Below are 18,249 nucleotides of genomic sequence, written 5' to 3'. Positions count from 1 at the left end.
AGAGAGAGAGATAGAGAGAGAGAGAGAGAGAGAGAGAGAGAGATAGAGAAACACACACACACACACACACACACACAGCTGGGCCTCATATCAGCTAAGTTTCCCTACAGCTGCTTAATAATGCTCACTGCCCCTTGCGGAGGACAACAGCAGAGCTGCACACAAAAAACACACACATGAGCACACACACACACACACACACACACAAAAACTAAATGACACTTTAAAAGCAGTTCATTATATTCATGCGAGCACACTAGATATGTGGACATTAATCACTACACAACAAAGGCTCAATTGCACAAATACACACACACACACACACACACACACACACACACACACACACACAAACAAGGAGAACACAAGGAGCTTCAAAGCCCAAGGGTTATGCTGAGCTGACATTTATAGTACTCCTATGGGGCTTAAAACACACACTTACACACACCAAAAGACCATTGCACCAAACACCACAAATCCTGACACAGACGAGGGTCCAGGCCACATTAATCAACTATCAAATAAAACAATACAGTCCAAAAACTCTTCTCTGATATGATCCCACAATAAACAAGAAAGAGAAACCTTTCATAATAAAATAAAATAAAATAGAATAGAATAAAAAAGACTTGCATCAGGGAGAAATAAAGAAAAAGAGCAGGAGGGGGATGGAGTGAAAGACATGTGAACTGGGATGAAGGAGAAGCTTCATTAAATGAAGCCAGCCCAGGGAGTCAGGGAGTTCAACGCTCCTACATATGGATACAGCGAAGCATATGCTGTGACTTTTACACACATGTACATACACACACACACACACACACACACACACACACACACACACACACACACACACACACTTTTTGTCTGCCAGCTGACTCAACTTGGTGACAGAAAACCCTGAGGTTCTCAATCAACACACACACACACACACACACACACACACACACACACACACACACACACACACACACACACACACACACACACACACACTGTTTTTATACAAAGGAGTCCAAACACAAACACCACACACACAGCTGCTTTTTGATACAAAGGAGGCAAAACAACCTTGAGGCGAACGGAGGACAGGGAAAGGAAAGGAAAGGTGACAATATGGAGAAGAGAGGAGTGAAGGAAGATCAGAAAGGACAATATCATCATATCATGCAACCTCAACGTTTACCAGCTATTTGTCTCTGTTTCATACATACAGATCACAGGTAAATGGATTTGAATGAATGTCGTATGTGTTTGACTGTGTCTGTGACACTGTGTGTTTGTACTGTATTATCCAGTTCTAAAATCTTGAGAGTCTCCTCTTATCATGTTATACAGTAATAATTTTCATTAGTTATCCATAATTCTATGATTTAGTCTCTGATAAATGCCTGTGTGCCCTCCTACACTGTATCTATGTAAGTGTTCTTGCATGTTCCTGGGATAATTTTGGGTCTTTCAAGAAGGGTCTAAAGGCATTTCTGTTTAACATGCACTTAGTTCATTAAGCGCTTCTTATGCGTTATGGTTTGTATAGTATTGTTTATTTTCATTAGGCTGTTGATTGACATTGTTGTTTATTATTGATATTCCCCTTAATGTAGTGTTACCATGCTATTGTTATTGTTATTATATTATTGATTGAATGGACATTATTGGTTATTATTGCTATATTCCTTCATTTTCATTGTTTATTTCATTAGGCTATTGATTGAACTGACATCGTTGTTTATTATTGCTATTCTCCTTAATGTAGTCTGAGCAACATTTTAAACGGTTCCCTGTTAAATTTAAGTATTTTATTGTTTTGTATTTGTCTGTCACTTTGGACAAAAGCGTCTGCCAAATCCCATAACCATAACCATGTTTATGTACACATACTGCATATCCAGGTGTGTTGGAACATGTGTATGCATGACACTTTAGGGTACGTTCGTAAATTCAATCTGACACACTCTGGACGCTCCGGGAGTGTGAAGCTCTGATTAAATACACGATAATTCTGAATTTACGAACGGTTAAGTGTGCTCGGAGCGCTCGGAGTGGCAATTTACGAACGCACCCTTAGTGTTTATGGGTTTGCATGTGTTGAGGGATGTGTCCATGCATACACTGTATGCATGTGTAGTACCAACAGGGCATTTGTGCACACTGCAAAAATCTGTCTTGAGTGAATGGCTCAGCATCCAATCTAAAATAGTGAGACAGATGTTTGGTTTGAAGTATGCCTTACATTGACTCCCACACAGCCACACTGACCTTACATCCAGTCCGCCAGAAAAGAGCAACATTCATTTACAGTAAGGGCTTTCAAAGTGTTTGGTTTTAAGTGTCATCTGGTTGTTTTTTAAATAACATTTTTCTCCTCAACCCACAGTACTACTGACACATTATTTCAAACAACAAGCTTTGTCACAAACACACACTCACATGCACACACTTCCAAGCGTGCACACACACACACTCTCTCACACACACACACACACACATGCGGGCGCGCACACACACACACACGCCCCAGCAAGTCTGCATACACCGAGTACCGCTGCCTGCCTGAGAAAGTGCAAGCTGGCAGTCGTCCAAAATCAACAGCAAGAGGTCAGAGTTCAGCCAGACATGCTCTGTAGTCTCCTGATAGGATACAGTGCTGCAAACTGGGTCAAGGTTTATCCCGGTTCAAGGGCAACTCTTTTAAAGGGTCGCGAGAAAACAAGGGTCGCCTAGTGACTCAGCTTGGAGACAGAGGTTGGCTTTCAAACACACTGCCAGCCTCCTGCTCCCTAATGTTCAATGGCACCATTTCTCTCTCTTTTCTCCTTTCTACTCCTTTTTTTCCCTGATGAGGGGTGTTGGGTCGGTTTGTAATATGGCTCTCAAATATGAGAGGGCTCCGGGGACTGTCGCGTACCAATGGCTCCACTGTTCTGAGGCCAGCCAACAATAGGCCTGCTTCAGTGCAGCGACACTCTCTCTCTCTGCACCCAGATCAGTCCAGCACTGCGGGAATCGGTCAGCGGGTTTAAACCCACCTCATCTGCGACCGCAGAAAGGGCTTCATAATGCATGCCCCCCACCCCACACACACACACACACACACACAGACACACAAGAGGCTCATTGGAGCAATAGATTAATGCCTTTTACTGTACCACACAGAGCCATACACATGTCGAAGCACACATTAAACTTGCTAATGATGAAAAAAAGCTTCACAGAGTGTGTGCCAATTAAAATCAAATGATTCTCCATAAACCTCCCATTGGGTCTCTGATCTAAAGAATTGTTTAACCCTTTGAACCTTGGCTCTAAGTTCCAGGTAGAGAACTGTGGTTGTTCTTGTGTTCAGGAGCCTTTTTTACTGTTGTGCCAGACTTTTACCTTTACTAGCACAGAGAGAACCATGTTGAGGGTTCTTGGGACCAAAAATAAAAAGAAAGAGGCTCTCCAAGAAGAGAGAAAAGAGATTTGACTAAGAGAAGCAAAACAACAATCCAGTGTCTTCTGAGAGGCCACCGCATAAATCAACATTGGCTTCCGCACTGGGCTATTTAGTATGTAAAACTGCTAGCAGCACAAACACACTAAATGATTTCATAATGAAAAGTGGCGGCGGGGGAAAGGTGCCAAGTGCTCCTCAGATTATGGAAAGTGAGTTTACGAAGCGGCGAAACAAATACACTCTGGAATTATCTGCAAGCAACCGCCCTCCACACTAAATGTATCTGGCCACACATAAACACAGAGATTTATGAGTGTCTACAACGATTAGAGCATGAAGACCGATAACAAACCCCCGTCTTAGCCAAGCACTTGTTTTTACTAAAGTCGTGGCATCCTTCCCTGATGCTAAGTTTCTGTGGGACTCGGCAAAGCGCTGTGTGCCCTACGAGAGTTTACACTATCTAAAATAAAACACAGATCAGATGGAGAAAAATCCAATAAGGAACACAGAGAAATACAGATGGATTAAGAAGCTCTCTGTGTTTACGCACATTAATTCTTCTTCTTCCTGTTGCAAAGCCACCGAATCATTCCATCCTTTGGAGGAGCTGTAGGACCTTACATTTTGCACATTAAGCACCAGTGGTTGGGTGGAAAAAAATACTTTGATGGCAGGTAAGAAGCACTTGGCAGCGGGTGGATTGATCTGTAGTGTCACGTCACACACACATTCACACACACCGAACCGCTCGAGGCTGAAATGGGTGAGGTCGAGGAGAGTTCAACTGGAAGGACAATAGGGGAGTTCATGCTTCAGACACAGAGAGTTTGGCATACGTCGAGAGAGCAGCTGAGGACACACTAACTGACATGGGCTCTAACTGGGGATGACAAATTGACTGGATCTCATGCTGCCGTGATATATAATCCCCACGGCAATTCAAGATGAGAGTTAGAGAGAAAGAGGGAAAGGGAGAAAGAGAGAGAAAGAGAGAGAGAGAGAGAGAGAGGATACAGTGCATAGAGGACGAGTATGAGGAGAATGAGCATGTGGAGGCACAGATGAAAAAAAAAAAAAACGGAAAAAAGATAAAAATGTAGGAAGCATCGCCAAATACCAAACGCCTGCTCTGCGGAGCATAGCTCACCCAGTCAGTCATGCTGGCTTGTTGCTCCAGGACATTGATTAGCACTGCACATGAACGGGAGTGGACCGCCGCCAAACAATCAAGAGACACAGCTAAAATGCTCTCTGACAGACCGAGAGAGAGAGAAAGAGAGAGAGAGGGGGAGAGATGCAAGAGAGAATGGGGAAAGAGATAGAGTGAGAAAGAGAGAGATAGAGAAAGAGAGAGAGAGGGAGAAAGAGAGAGGGAGAGAATGCAAGAGAGAATGGGGAAAGAGATAGAGGAGAGTGAGAAAGAGAGAGAGGGAGAGAGCAAGAGAGTGCAAGAGATGCAAGAGAGAATGGGGAAAGAGATGGAGGAGAGTGAAGGAAAGAGAGGGGGAGATAGAGAGAGGGAGAGAAAGAGAGAGGGGGCGACAAGAAACAGCTGGCTCGCTCGCAGCAGAACAGGCCAAAACACAAGCCAAGCGATAAGAGGTCTGATTCGTTTGCTACACTCTTGACAAATGCATTTGTGGCCATTACCAATGTGTTTCAATCGGGGGTTTTCCTGAGAGGGAGAGAGAGAAAAGCCTCCTGGGTCGCTCCAACCCTACTGCACATAATCAGCGACTGTCTGGCATCTTAGGGGATTGCTCGTTTGGCACTAAGAGGCTGAGAGCTTTATGGCCGCGCACTTACATAGTCAGTCAGGGCCACTGGGGGCCTCCCGGGCTGCCCAAATATTCCCCCCAAATAAACAAATAAGTCATCTATATATACCAGCAAAAAGCTAATGAAGGCTTATTTATAGCACAGTGTTTTTCTAAATATGTCTCAGGGCCATTGCAACACACACATACACACACACACACACACACACACACACACACACACACACACACACACACACACACACACACACTCACACAGAGAGAGAGGGAGAGAGCAGTTGGAGTTCATTAGGCTTGGCCAGCAGAAAGAGAGCAGTGTTATCACAAACGGCAGCTTTGTACAGAATGAAAAATGAGCTTTTTCTTCGGCCCCAGGAGAGGAGGCCAGTGACCTTCTAATCCCTTCCCCCCAAACGAAGTGCCGTTAGCTGGGGAGAGGTGGGAAAAGCGAGAGGGTAGATGGTGGTACTCCTTGGAGGTAGAGCCCGACCTTAAGCAAAAAGGGAGGAGGTGGGGAGGTGGGGGGTTGTGTGGTGGGGGTCCTGTAGACCACAAGGGAACTCTTCATGAAAAGATTTTTTTTCTCATCCACAAGACAAAAATCATCCAAAGCACTGCAGACAGCTGTGACGATCTGCCGTAAGCGCTAATGATTAATTTCAGGCATTTCAGGGAAGAAGAGAAAAAAGTATGGAAAAATGGCTAATGAGCATTAGCGATTTACATTCGTACATTCGCCCTCTTATGAAGGTAAAACTGCCTTGCCTCTTTCCATTTTTTTCCAGCGCCAAGGTTGGACTTCAAACAGAAATAAACACACCCTCCTCCAGCATGTGACACCCCATTGGCTTACACACGCCATTTTAGCCCCGGTGTGTTTGTTTATCAAACTCCAAAGGGCTTTCCCTCTTGGAAAGAGCCGCGCCGGGGCTGATGTTTGCAGTGTGCCGTATACCGTTTCAAAGACGCCCGAACACGAGGGCCGCCCGCTTCTTTCTCAAAGGCCCACTGTGGCCCGTTGCGCTTGATCTCACCTTGAGCACACACGGCGCGCCAATCTGTCCATCCAGAGCAGGATGGAGGGGAAAAAGAGAGAGAAGGGGGCGTGCAAGAAAGATAAACAACAAAAAACGAGCATCCGGAAAAAAAAAAGAGGTTCCACACGGACTGTCGAGCACGTTATTGGATGCGCCCACTCCTCCCTGCACGAGGCTTATAAACCACAGAAACAGAGGAGGAGGAGATTGAAAATACCCCCCCTCTTTTTTTTTGCCCCTGAAGAGCGTTTGCAGTGGTTGTGTGGGTAACACAGCCCGTGAGAGATTGTTCACTGTTCAGGTTTCCCAATCAGCGACCTCTACAGTTACCCCAAACAAGCCGCCGGCATCACAGGATGTATGTGTGCAGCGATGGTGGCAGCGGCAGCAGCAGTGGCGTGGGTTTGCGTGAGCTCAGGGCCCGGAGCTTCGAGGGGAGTGTTTGGAAAAGAGAGCCGCGCTCCTTCACAGCGTTACATAAATCACAGATCCACACCAGATGGAGAGAGGCTGTGGGCCATTGCCCTTCTCGGAGCCTATGTGTCGGGCCACATGGGCCATGCCAACCAGGCCCTCAAGGACACATAGAAACAAACGTTTCTAAAACGTCCATGACAAAGTTCAGATGTTGCCTTCTCTATACCACTTAAGTTCTGTGGTAAAAATAAAATTAAAACTGTTTTTCTTCTCTTTCTATCTTCATGGGATGTGTGTATATACTGTATATATATATTAGGGCTGTCAATCGATTAAAAAAAAATAAAAAATAAAAAATTAATTAAATTAAATATTTAAATTCAAATGAATCACTGAATAATCAGCATTAGTGACATTAAAGTTCAAAAACTCTTTTATTATTATTATTTTCACTGTTCAAACAATTGCCATAATAATCTATGATATGACCTAATATGCTGAGGAAATAAATTCAAAAGTGCTTCGGGAAGAAGTTTTTTTTTCACATACAAGGCATTTCATTGCAGAGGACTTTATTTTCAAGACTTTATTTTTTATCAACACCATCAGGCCGTTTTTTACAAGTAAATGTTCCAATCAATGATCCAGGCAGCACGTTTTTCTTCTCTCTCCTTCATTGACTAGAATGGCTCGGGGTCAAAGGTCATACGGAATCGATTAATCTGCACTAATTTTTTTAATCAGTTATTTTTTCTCAAATTAATTAATCGAAATTAACCAGTTATTTTGACAGCCCTAATATATATAGATATACTGTATACTGTATATACTCTAACACAACTCAATATACTGCTGAAAAAAACAACAGCCTGACCAGCTTAAGGTGATTTGCTGGTTGACCAGCTTGTTTGACCACCCTATGATGGTTGACCAGCTGAATGTATGTTTTCGCAAGAGTTTTGCAGGTCTAGCTGGTTTACCCAACTTACGATGGTAATTCAGCTGGTTGTGCTTGTAATACCACTTTAAGATGGTCATTTGAGATGGTGTTGCTGGTCTTACTGGCTGGTTTAACTGGCCATGCCAGTTTATGTTGGTCGTTCTAGAAAACCAGCATGACCATCTTAGACCAACTATGTCAAGCTCGGCAGGCCGGTCACCAGCATGACCATCTTACACCAGCTGTATCCCACATGACAGGCTGGTCACACCAGCATGACCAGCTTCCTCAGACGGTCACACCGGCATGTCCATCTGGTGACCCAATCAGCTATACTAGCAAAGACCAGCAAGAGCTGGAAGAAAACAAGCAAAGACCAGCTAAAACCAGCTACCAGCATAATCTGGTTTCTAGCTTTTTTATATTTCAGCAGGGTATATATTGATTAGCCATAAAGTTGTATTGCGTGCAAGTCATAGTCAGTATAAATTTAAGCAATATAGCACAAGTGCAATATAGCACAACAATCCATGACCAACCCCACTCTCACTCGTGCTATATTGCTTAAACATAGCATTATGTAGGTATGGACCCTTTCAAGAGAGTTCCATTATCAGCATCATAGTTGGCCCCACAAGACTTCCTTTTTAACATTCCATATGTTATCTTAATGCAGAGGAAGTAGATTGGGGCCCAAATAGAACGTTCAAGCATTGTTTTTGTTTTTATTGTTGAAAGGGTCTATAGGTTATAGAGGGTGAGTTTCATATTCCCACTGGCCGATAAGAAAGCCATACTCTGATGATGCTCATGGCAGATTTCTGTAAGATTGCCAACCGTCCCGAATTGTGCAGGACATCCCATATTTTGGGTGATTTTGATTAGTCCTGTCAGGGACAGCTCCATTCCCGATTTTCAATCACAGCTCATCGGCCTTGTTAACTTGTCAATAGTAGGCTACTGTAAACGCACCTGGAACAAAGTGTCCAATGCCGCCGCTACCACGCACATCTCGCACTGTGCACGGCACCAAGGGACAGAAGGGGCACCACAATTTAGCCAGAGCAGCTTTACTGCAAACTGCTTTTCACTCTTCTCAGAGAATGATTACAATGTCAAAATGCAGCAACAGCATCTTATATAAGGATGATACTTTTTGGGTCCTCTCAGTCTCCATTATACAGCAGATCTAACTTGAACGTTATGCTACTCGTGTTAATTGGGAACGAGAGGGAGAGGGTGGAAGTTTCCAGCTGGCTTGTCATTGTTGGTAATTGATTTCACCTTTTTAATATAAGAAACGTTTAAAAGGAAATCATGAAAACAAAACAACAAAAACAACACAAGGAGATTGCGGAAGTATCCGGTTCACAGGCTACTGTCCATTTATAGGCCTAAAATGTGAGGGCACGTTGACATAGGCTGCACACACGCACTGTGATTTGGACTGTGATAGAATATTAAGTGTGGTCTTTGCCTTTGTGTAATGGAGCACATTATAGCACATGATAGGCTATGCCAATTGAAACACTTTCCAGTCGGATAGCTAGTCTATAAGTTCATAATTCACTTTTAATTGCAAACAGAAAATATCTAGCTAGCATCATTACATGCTTCTATTTCCACAGGAATGAAGGTTGTTTATACCAACTTAATATACTTATCATTGTTAATATTGTGCTATAGGCTTAAATGTATGTGGCACAAACAATGTTAAAGTTTGTGTACTAGCCATAGGCTATATTTGAATGGAGCTGGCAATAGCCTACTGTGTAGACAATGCTCTTAAAGTGACAGTTTGGGGGTTGGGGGCATTTGAAGTGAAGTGTCCCTCATTTGGGGTTGGGGAAGTTGGCAACCCTATTGCAGATGCATGTCCTTGTCCCTGTTCCTTTTCACTGCATGACACAAATAGTGTGGCACAAAACTGGGCTCTTTGAGGTGTACGCACTAATCGTGGCTTTGAACCTACCCTGTCTGTGAGGGCCGCCTGCTTGACAAGCAGCTGGTCACGGTCAGCTCGAGTCTGGGACAGCAGGTCTTTGAGGGCCCGGTTCTCCTCCTGTACTGAAACCTCAGCTCCACCCATGCTGGTTGCTGTGGACAGAGAAATGAAAGGACGAGACAAATGTTATGGGATGAAGGAATATGACAATGCCAAGAGCAGTGGACTTGCAGCAGCTTGAATTCAGGTATTTCAGATGGTGTATACTATTACTGTACGCAATTCTGAAAAATTAGAGCACTCTAACCCAATATAGCTGTCGTTGCAAAATATTTTCAAATTTCAAAAGGCCCTCCATTTCTTCCACCTCCACTACATCTAATGCGATACTGGTTGGACACAGCTTAGACAAAAGCCATATTGATTGCACCTATCCAGTTTAGTCACAGGTCAGCAGCACATGAGACATACAAGGTGGGGAAAGAGATCTCAGATGGACCTCTGACCCCTAGTGGTTACATGCTGTGAGTGATGAGCCTGTGGTATCCCTGCCCTCTGAATGCACACTTTGCATTCCTCATCCAATTAAGGAGGGACTGGAGAGAGACTGCTAATGATTACATTTAATGTAAACGGAGGTGAAGGCATTTACTGATTTATATTGGTATAGGTTAGAGTAGTAGGGCCTACTCTGCCGTTGTATTTGAGTTACTAGAACCATTCCTTGAATTTCCTTGGCTGTGTTTAATATACGAAGTGATAAGCAAAAATGGCTAAAATGGCTCCAACATTACTTTCTTACATCCTCCTTAGACGAGAGATTGGATTGAGGACCTCTGCTTTTATTTCAGAGATCTCACGTTTCTCTTCTAGTGTTTGCGAACGAAGAGGATTACATCATTGACACTGGGCCTCGAATTCTCAGACAGTGATAATGGTTTAAAAGGGAGAAAATATACATTGATTTACCTGCGGGAGAGTCGCTCAGGTTTCTGGTGACAATCTGTCGGATGCGCACAGGGACTGGTGCAGCGGTGGAACCCAGTTCTTCCCCCCAAATGGTGAGTGCCCTCTCTTCTGCACTGACATCCAGGAGGGAGTCTTCTAGCTTCTATAATCACAGTATTCACCATCGCCACCAGAACACACAAATGGGTACAACTGTAGGCTAAGGTAAATTAACATATAGATAAAAGCATATAGAAATATGGACCCATTTGTTCCAGAAATGCGCTCGCAGAGAGGGCTTTGCACACACGAAATAAAGATCATTTTGGTCTGAGACTCAGACTCATTCATTTAAAATGCAACCTCACTCACAAATGAAGAAGCACAAGCATTTGCCATATCGGTCACTACAGACCTGCTAGCCTACCAATTAAACTTAATAAGCGTCCGACACTTTTAAATATTACATAAAACCTATCCTCTTTCCTCTGGATGGGAGGTGACGGCGCTGATTAGTAGCGTTGTTTTGCATGACATTTTAAATCGACACAACACACTTTCAAGCCAAGTTCTCCATTACAATACCTGAATCACGGCCTCAAGTCCAGGAGACTGCGGCCTTTCTTCCCCTTGAGAATTCATCGAAGAATTTCTTGATCCAAATCTTCGTTAATGTAGGCTGAACTAGTGGTTTCCTTACAAACTATCGTTCATACCACAAATACAACTACAAATCACTTCTTACAACTTGTTGAGGCATGCAAATTCATGATATCAGTTCCACATGCAATGCAAAATCCCTTTCTCACTTAAAATACACTTCCTGAATTTCATTGCAATAATAAAATGATTTTATGCAATGGTTTGTAAAGTTTACTCCCTGACCAAAGGACTTTTCGGAGACTCCAATCACAGCACGGCGCGAGGCATATCCCAGAAAAAGTTGCTGTGGAAACCGGACGCTCCCGGGCCGTTGACATGGAAATAGAATGCAAGCTTATTTCCATGGCTACACTGACGCGGGGGCTGATGGTTTGTTTGGCTGTTGAGTGGTCACCTGCACCTTAGTTTACAAATTTCTTGCAGGGTCTGTTTTAGTAGACACCCTGAGTGCTGGTTAATGATCAATTACATTAACCAGGCGGGAGCCTCGGCAATATAGCGGGAGACAAATGTCTTGGGCTGTGTTAATATACAAGTATATAGGCCTTCTGTAAATATTTAGATATGTTCATGTTCACTTAAAAAATGGATAGATAGATAAGGGCCTACTTTAGGCTATCCAAGGGAAATTAAGCTGTTAGGCTACAGCAGCAATTTATATTATTAACATGCATCACACACATACAAGTTAAAAATAAAAATACATTTGAAGTCTCTGTGCAATTGATGGTAAACTGTGCAATGTCTCGCAATATTCTCCTCTCACAGCAAAGCATTTGAAACATTTTACAAGAAAAGTGAGCAAAAAAATGAAAAACATTGCCAGAGCCATTATTTCACAAGCACGATTTAATCATCTGTGAAAGGCACACAATTGAGTTTTACTAGATTCCTGAGGATGACAAAACACCTCTCACCTACCATCATCATACAAACATCTTGTTTTAAAGCACTTTAAAATACTTTAAATGAACAAAGAAACATCAAAGGTAAATGTACAACTATTAAAAAACATAATAAAATAGCACCTAATACTGCCGCCTGAACTGCGAGGTATCCCCCCACACACACACACACACATCTCCCAAACTGCCTGCAGGTGTACAAATCCAGTGTACAAGCTGTATCCTGAGGTGTATCCAATGTATCCTGACCACAGTGTGTGTGTGTGTGTTTGTGTTTGTGTGTGTGTGTGTGAGTGTGTGTTTGTGTGTGAGTTTGTGTGTGTGAGAGAGAGAGGGAGAGAGAGAGAGAGCGTGTGTGTATGTGTGTGTGTGTGTGTGTGTTTGTGCTAAGTCTCTTCTGGAAAGGGTTCTGTCCATAGTGTAGGGTCAAGGAAAATGGAGCAGCTTCTACTGTAGTGCCAGAGCCGAGGCAGAAAGGTCTCCACCCTCCAGGTGTTGGAGCCTCGGTTATACACCTCCACCTCCACCCCGTAGTCCCCTTCCATGCCCTTCCAGTGGCCTCCGGTGACGTAGAGCTTCCCTCCTACCGCCACCAGCCCCCCATTCTCATGGAGGGTGTGAAGAAACTGGACCTAAGGGGGTAGACACCGTAGTATTAAGTACACTGAGAACTAGTGCCATATGCCAGTGGCCAAAATTAACCCACTTAAATGCCACTGGCACTGGCAGCATGAACATGAATATATTAATCTTTGTTGCCTGAGCTGAGGGCAACCTCCTAACGTCATTAAAGGTCAATACAAGACATGCAGACTCTACGTCACCGAATGCTTACCAATGCCGGCCATCATCCATCATACCCACAAGACAGGGTCTAATTATAACCTGCTATGAAAACTCCGTCAGATGACCTAGTTAGATAATAACAGAAGGAGGGCAGATAGTAATAAAACAAGAGGTGCATTACCTTCTGCCACATGTTGGCCTCTGGGTCATAGAGATAGACTTTCTTGGTGTTGTCTGCGATGAGGTAAATCATACCATCCACAGACACCGAGAGAGGAGAGGAGAGGTACTTGGGGATGAAGGGAGAACAGATGATGCTCCAGCCATCTGTAGAATGGCGAGGGGAAAAAAAGTATCTCAGATTCTCTGAGCTTCATATTTTATGGTGTTTACAACGCAACCCCTAACACAGTGTTTCTGCTGTCCATGGCTGTCAGTGTTATCTTGCACCTTTGACATGAAGATAGAAGTCGCTATATCCATCCCTTTCAAGAGAGTTCCATTATCAGCATCATAGTTGGCCCCACAAGGCTTCCGTTTTAACATTCCATATGTTATCTTAATGCAGAGGAAGTAGATTGGGAACCAAATAGAATGTTCAAGCATTGTTTTTGTTTTTATGGTTGAAAGGGTCTATAATCCATCATCCTAACATCAACAACACCACATAAATAACATGTGACAGAATAACCTGGAACATATTGATTTCATCAAGTTGTGTAATATGTTGCTATAAATGTTGTAGTCGTAGGGGAAACTATGATGACACATGTGGTACCCCCTCCCTATTTTTGGCATGCAGTATTACCTATGACAGGGTTGTAGCACTGCAGCGTCAATGCATTGTATTTCACGGCACAGGAGCCAATGATGTATAGCTTTCCAAGGCAGCCAGTGGCACTGAAATTGGTGACATATCTCAGTGCTGGCGTTATGGAGGCCCAGCTGTTGCTATATGGGTCATAATGTTCGACCTCGACAACATCCATGGTGGTGCCTGGAAACAAAGGAAGGAAACATTTTTAATAGCAGAGCTGATTGAGGCCGCAGCAGGGACACAGACTAATGCTCACAGTGGAGTCCCAAACTTTGCTAGATTCCTGCTCAAGAAACTGCTCGCAGTGGTCAATATGCAGAACTTGGAGAAGCCTTTTTTCCTCTCCCATACAAATGCACAGGCAATAACAAAATCTGAATGCATCTGACCACAAAACCTGACATTTTTCTTTGTTTAAACAAAATCCTCTCTTAGAGGGGGCTTATACAGGGCTCTGAGCTGGCCGTGGTACACGCTTAAATCAAAATCTGTCTTCTCAGAAGTCACTCAAGGTTCAGGATTGACAAGCCTCAGGGCTTAAATAAAAAAAACCTGCCTCTTTAGAAGTCGCTCAGGGCCTCAGGAGAAGTAGGTATTTGGCCTGTCCTGGCTACCGCTTTGGAGCACATTAAACCAGACCGGCCTGAAAGCTTTTCCATTCGACTGGCCCATCGGCTCTGTGTGGAAGGGACCATATTTATTTTCTTACCTCCGATGACATAGATTTCTCCGTTGAGTGCGGCCGAGGTGTGGTTAGTCCTGGGCCGGAGCATTGGAGCTACCGTAACCCACTTCCCCTCGCGAGTGATGTACTTCCAGGTCTCCGTGGTTGACCAGGTGTTCGACTGCGACCCGCGTGACCCTCCTGTGGGGGGACAGAAGAATATCAATCTCGAGAAAGAGTTTTTAAAGATAACAAACACTAAGATATTTGTAAATATATATTGATCTAATTACAGTCACAGTCAACCAAGACGTGAAAAATATAGCAACTTTTCTTTTCTCCAGACCTCACATTCTATAATTGTAGCGCACTCAATTTTTCTGGTTACATCTGCCTTCAATTGTTCAAGTAAACGCGGGTGGTCGCTGGGTTTTTCACTTTTCCAGGTCATGGTTAATCTTCATCATGTTATCTGTTATGTGGCATTTCTATGCATTCTAAAAAAAAAAACCTCAGTCTCGTTTGAAATTCCCAATGGGAGTGCTACTTAGGCAGAAGTGGGATCTTTGTGAGCCTCTCCAAATCCTTGGTTAGAGCGGCTGTTCCATTCACCAAAACACCCCTAAAATGTGTGTATGGGGCGTTCATGATTCCCTCTGATCCTCTCTCAAAAAAGCATGGGCTCCACCAAAGGCCTGAGCTCAACATCGGATTTGTCTCTGTTTGCTTAAGTAAAAATAGCACTCATCTTTCGACACATATCTTGGAGAGATGAGAGATCAGTGAAAGCTGTTGCCTTTATGCTTCACTCCAGCCTCTGTTTCTTTTATTTGGTTACTTTTTTTTTTTTTTTTGAAGTGCGGTGGTTTTTGAAGTGCAGAGAAAAGGAAATGATGCAGCAGAGATCGGGACCCACCTGTGACATAAACGTCGTTGTTTAAGGATACCACAGAATAGCCCCACTTGTTGTAGTTAGGGAAGTCAGGAAGCTGGTTCCATTTGCCTACAAGAATAAAATGATATAATGCATATGCTGTTTGGATGCATCTTTATCAAATAGAAAAAAGAAAGAGATACAGTTTGCGACTTTGATGCAATACACTCTAGCTCTCCATGAAGCTCTCCTAGCACTGCAAATGGGAAACAAACATAGCGGCTCAGACAAAGCCATAAAGAACGCCACGCCAATCAACACATTGCTTCAGGAGCATGAAGGGATAATATCAACAATATCAACAACCTTTTACCCGCACCACAGGGTTGCATTTTAAGAAATGGCCTAGACAGAGTGTTACAGTCTGCCATTTTTCTCATTTAACATGTATTTATTTATTTCTGCTCATACCCTCCTTTGTGTCATAGTATGCACAGTTGTGGGGAGGCAAAATGGGGTTCCTGTCGTCGTCCTCCTCTTCATCCTCATCATCCGTGTCATCCAGCGAGCGACCTCCCACCACAAACAGAACTTCCTGGAGATTGTGCTTGTTGATTCGCGAGAGTCTCTCCTCAGAACCACCTGGCTTCAGGTCCAGTTTCTACCAGGATGCACATAGAGGAAGCAGAGTGAGTTTGACACAAGCACAGAGTAGTGGCTAAGGCCAGCATGCAGTAGCCTGAAAAGTTGTGGGTTTAATTCCCGGCTTCCTCTGCTGTGCCCTTGGGCATTTAACCCCGATTTGCTCTGGGGAGAATGGCCCTTGTAATATAATTCACATATGTTAAGTTGCTTTGGATAAAAGCGTCTGCCAAATTAATAAATGTAAAAAAGAGTGGATTTACTGTAAGGGAATAACTCTAGTATTTTGACCCGATGTATGATAAATGATGTGTTATAGTGCCTTCATCATATACATGGGAAAGGAAGGAGAGCAGTTTGATCCCAGGTAAGTGGTATGGGAACCTACACTGACTGATAGTATGCTGACTAACCTCCTTATAAGCAGTCTCTATAAGGTCCTTGCAGGCTGGTGAGTCCTGAATAAGACTGTCTTTCAGCAGGGTCTCGGTAAAGTAGGCCTCCGGTAACAATGAGAGTCTAGCTAGACCCAGCAGTTCTGGTAGGTGACAGAGTCGGCCCGCCACGTCATGCCTGACCCAAGTGAGCACCGCTTGGACACAGGATCGCTCGTCTCTGAGCTGCAGTCCCTCGTCCTTCAGGCACACCGCAAGCTTCCTTTTCTCCAGCAGCTGGAACTCCTCTCCGTGCTGCACGGCCTCAAAGTTCTCCAGCAGGAAGGCCCAGGCTTTTGCCACCACCTCGGGGCAGCCGTGGATGTCGCCAAACTCCAAGATGCCCAGGCAGTTGCTGGCGTCCATCTGGTGCTGCAGGTAGCGGCTGCACACCGCCCGCACCGTCTGGAACTGCAGCCGGCTGGACGTCTGGATCAGGCCCTCCACGTTGCCCTGGTTGATGGTCAGCTTGCCCGTGTAGGCGAAGTCCAGCAGGGTGGCTAGGATGTCGGGGTCGACGTCGCTGAGCTCCACGCGCGCTGCAATGCTCTCCACAAAGTCGCCCGAGAACATGGATTGGAAGTAAAGGCTGCAGAGGGCCAGAATGCCGCGGTGGCAGGGGAAGTCGCGGCCGCCCGCGCTCAGCGTGACGTCCACCAGCTTGGGCTGCGAGCAGAGGGAGCGCAGGCCATCCAGGATGCTCTGCGGGTGTGAGGAGAGGCAGAAGTCCAGGTCGTCCACGTTGCGCACCATGATGACAAGCACCAACGTTTCACGCTCTCTTTTCCAAAAACGCCTCCTACAACCACCTCTTTGCCCCCCTCTTCTCAACAGCTGAGTTTTCTATTTACCTACAGGAGACAGGAATGAAAGAGAAGACACACACACACACACACATACAGAATATTCTCAGACACATCCTAATCCCTAGGCTATCATCCATCATCATGGCTCCAGGGTATTAGCATAGCTGTGCGAGGGGACTGCTGTTGCCTTGAGGCCCCACAGCCCAGTGTCTCTGATCATGAGCGATTCATAAAGGGGAAGCACTTCAAAAATAGGCTAGATCCGTGAGAATTAAGTCATGGTAGCATACCAATATGGGTCAAATTAAAGACCAGCTTTCTGAAAACAGGTGCTTGCCAAAGGCAGTTTGACTGTTTGGGGCTTACTGGAAGAATATGATACTCAGGGCTGAGTTTCTCAACATTTACTGAAAGAGCATTAACAATGACTTCCTGTCCCAGGGGTGCTGTTCAAGACTGTTGGTTTGCGGTATTAAGAAATGATTGCTAACAAGAACACTCATCAAAATCAGGAGGAAAAAGTATCGGCGAGAGAGTTCCGACTTCCTCAGTCGTTTGATACAACTATGATTGATGAACAGCAGTGATTGAAAAACCTCAGAATCTCTCTGATGTCCTCGGAACAGTGGTCTGTGGTCAACTTTCTTGGAAGGTTTCAGGCCTATGACAAAAGGAAAAAGGAAAACACAGCACATTTTACATATAAATAATGTCACGTTCATTGTTTACATAACTGAGACCTTACCCCAACAGAGTGTAGTGTGAGGAAGCGTCTTGTGTAAGTGATCTAACCACCATGTGAAGTCCTGTTTACTTAGCAGTGAGTCCCGTTTTGAACTACGCTCTGCATGCAGTTCACCCTCTCCACTCTGAGACAATTGGAAAATCCCACTCGATCGTTAAGCCACATACCTGGGAGGAGAGAAGAGGGAGTAGTCACACATAGTTCGCCTGAGGAAACACAGTAGCACAATGGCTAGTTGAGACAGTGCGAGATCAGTAGCACTGAAAGCAACGAGGGCATTTGCAGAGTCACTGGTGTAGTCTGCTTGTCTTTCAGCTGGCTATTTTTAGGCCCCAACATTGGATGGGCGACCAGACTCAGATTCCATACAACACCCCCCACTAACACACACACAAACACATGCACA

At 44.4% G+C, this 18,249-nt stretch overlaps 2 protein-coding genes across 2 annotated transcripts in view; both read right to left on the bottom strand.

The window, feature by feature from the left end:
* Nucleotides 1-11,376, bottom strand: part of crocc2 (ciliary rootlet coiled-coil, rootletin family member 2) — a 67,603-nt gene extending 56,227 nt beyond the window's left edge. The window contains exons 1-3 of the mRNA XM_048252784.1: nt 11,093-11,376; nt 10,529-10,670; nt 9,587-9,693 (exon numbers count right to left, since the gene is read on the bottom strand). Of these exons, the coding sequence (XP_048108741.1) occupies nt 9,587-9,693; nt 10,529-10,670; nt 11,093-11,149 (306 nt within the window). The 5' untranslated portion in view covers nt 11,150-11,376. The remainder of the gene's footprint in view (nt 1-9,586; nt 9,694-10,528; nt 10,671-11,092) is intronic.
* Nucleotides 11,377-12,001: 625 nt separating this feature from the next.
* klhl30 (kelch-like family member 30) lies at nt 12,002-18,201 on the bottom strand. The gene is made up of 9 exons (XM_048253693.1): nt 18,011-18,201; nt 17,695-17,759; nt 16,272-17,143; nt 15,688-15,877; nt 15,259-15,345; nt 14,388-14,543; nt 13,670-13,858; nt 13,043-13,188; nt 12,002-12,707 (listed from the first exon to the last, which is right to left on the bottom strand). Exons 3-9 carry the CDS (start codon nt 17,043-17,045, stop codon nt 12,462-12,464), a joined length of 1,788 nt encoding a protein of 595 aa, XP_048109650.1. The 5' UTR covers nt 17,046-17,143; nt 17,695-17,759; nt 18,011-18,201; the 3' UTR covers nt 12,002-12,461.
* Nucleotides 18,202-18,249: the final 48 nt, after the last annotated feature.

Source organism: Alosa alosa, chromosome 9 (genome assembly GCF_017589495.1).
Source record: "Alosa alosa isolate M-15738 ecotype Scorff River chromosome 9, AALO_Geno_1.1, whole genome shotgun sequence".
In the NCBI taxonomy this organism is placed as follows: domain Eukaryota; kingdom Metazoa; phylum Chordata; class Actinopteri; order Clupeiformes; family Clupeidae; genus Alosa; species Alosa alosa.
This window is presented reverse-complemented; position numbering and strand designations above follow the sequence as displayed.

Excerpts from the sequence above, each read along its gene's own strand:
- klhl30 (XM_048253693.1), bottom strand. The coding sequence starts at position 17,045 with ATGGTGCGCAACGTGGACGACCTGGACTTCTGCCTCTCCTCACACCCG. Across the intron at positions 14,544-15,258 it reads CAACGACGTTTATGTCACAG|GAGGGTCACGCGGGTCGCAG; the intron begins GTGGGTCCCGAT and ends GTCCCCCCACAG. Across the intron at positions 12,708-13,042 it reads AGGCCAACATGTGGCAGAAG|GTCCAGTTTCTTCACACCCT; the intron begins GTAATGCACCTC and ends CTACCCCCTTAG.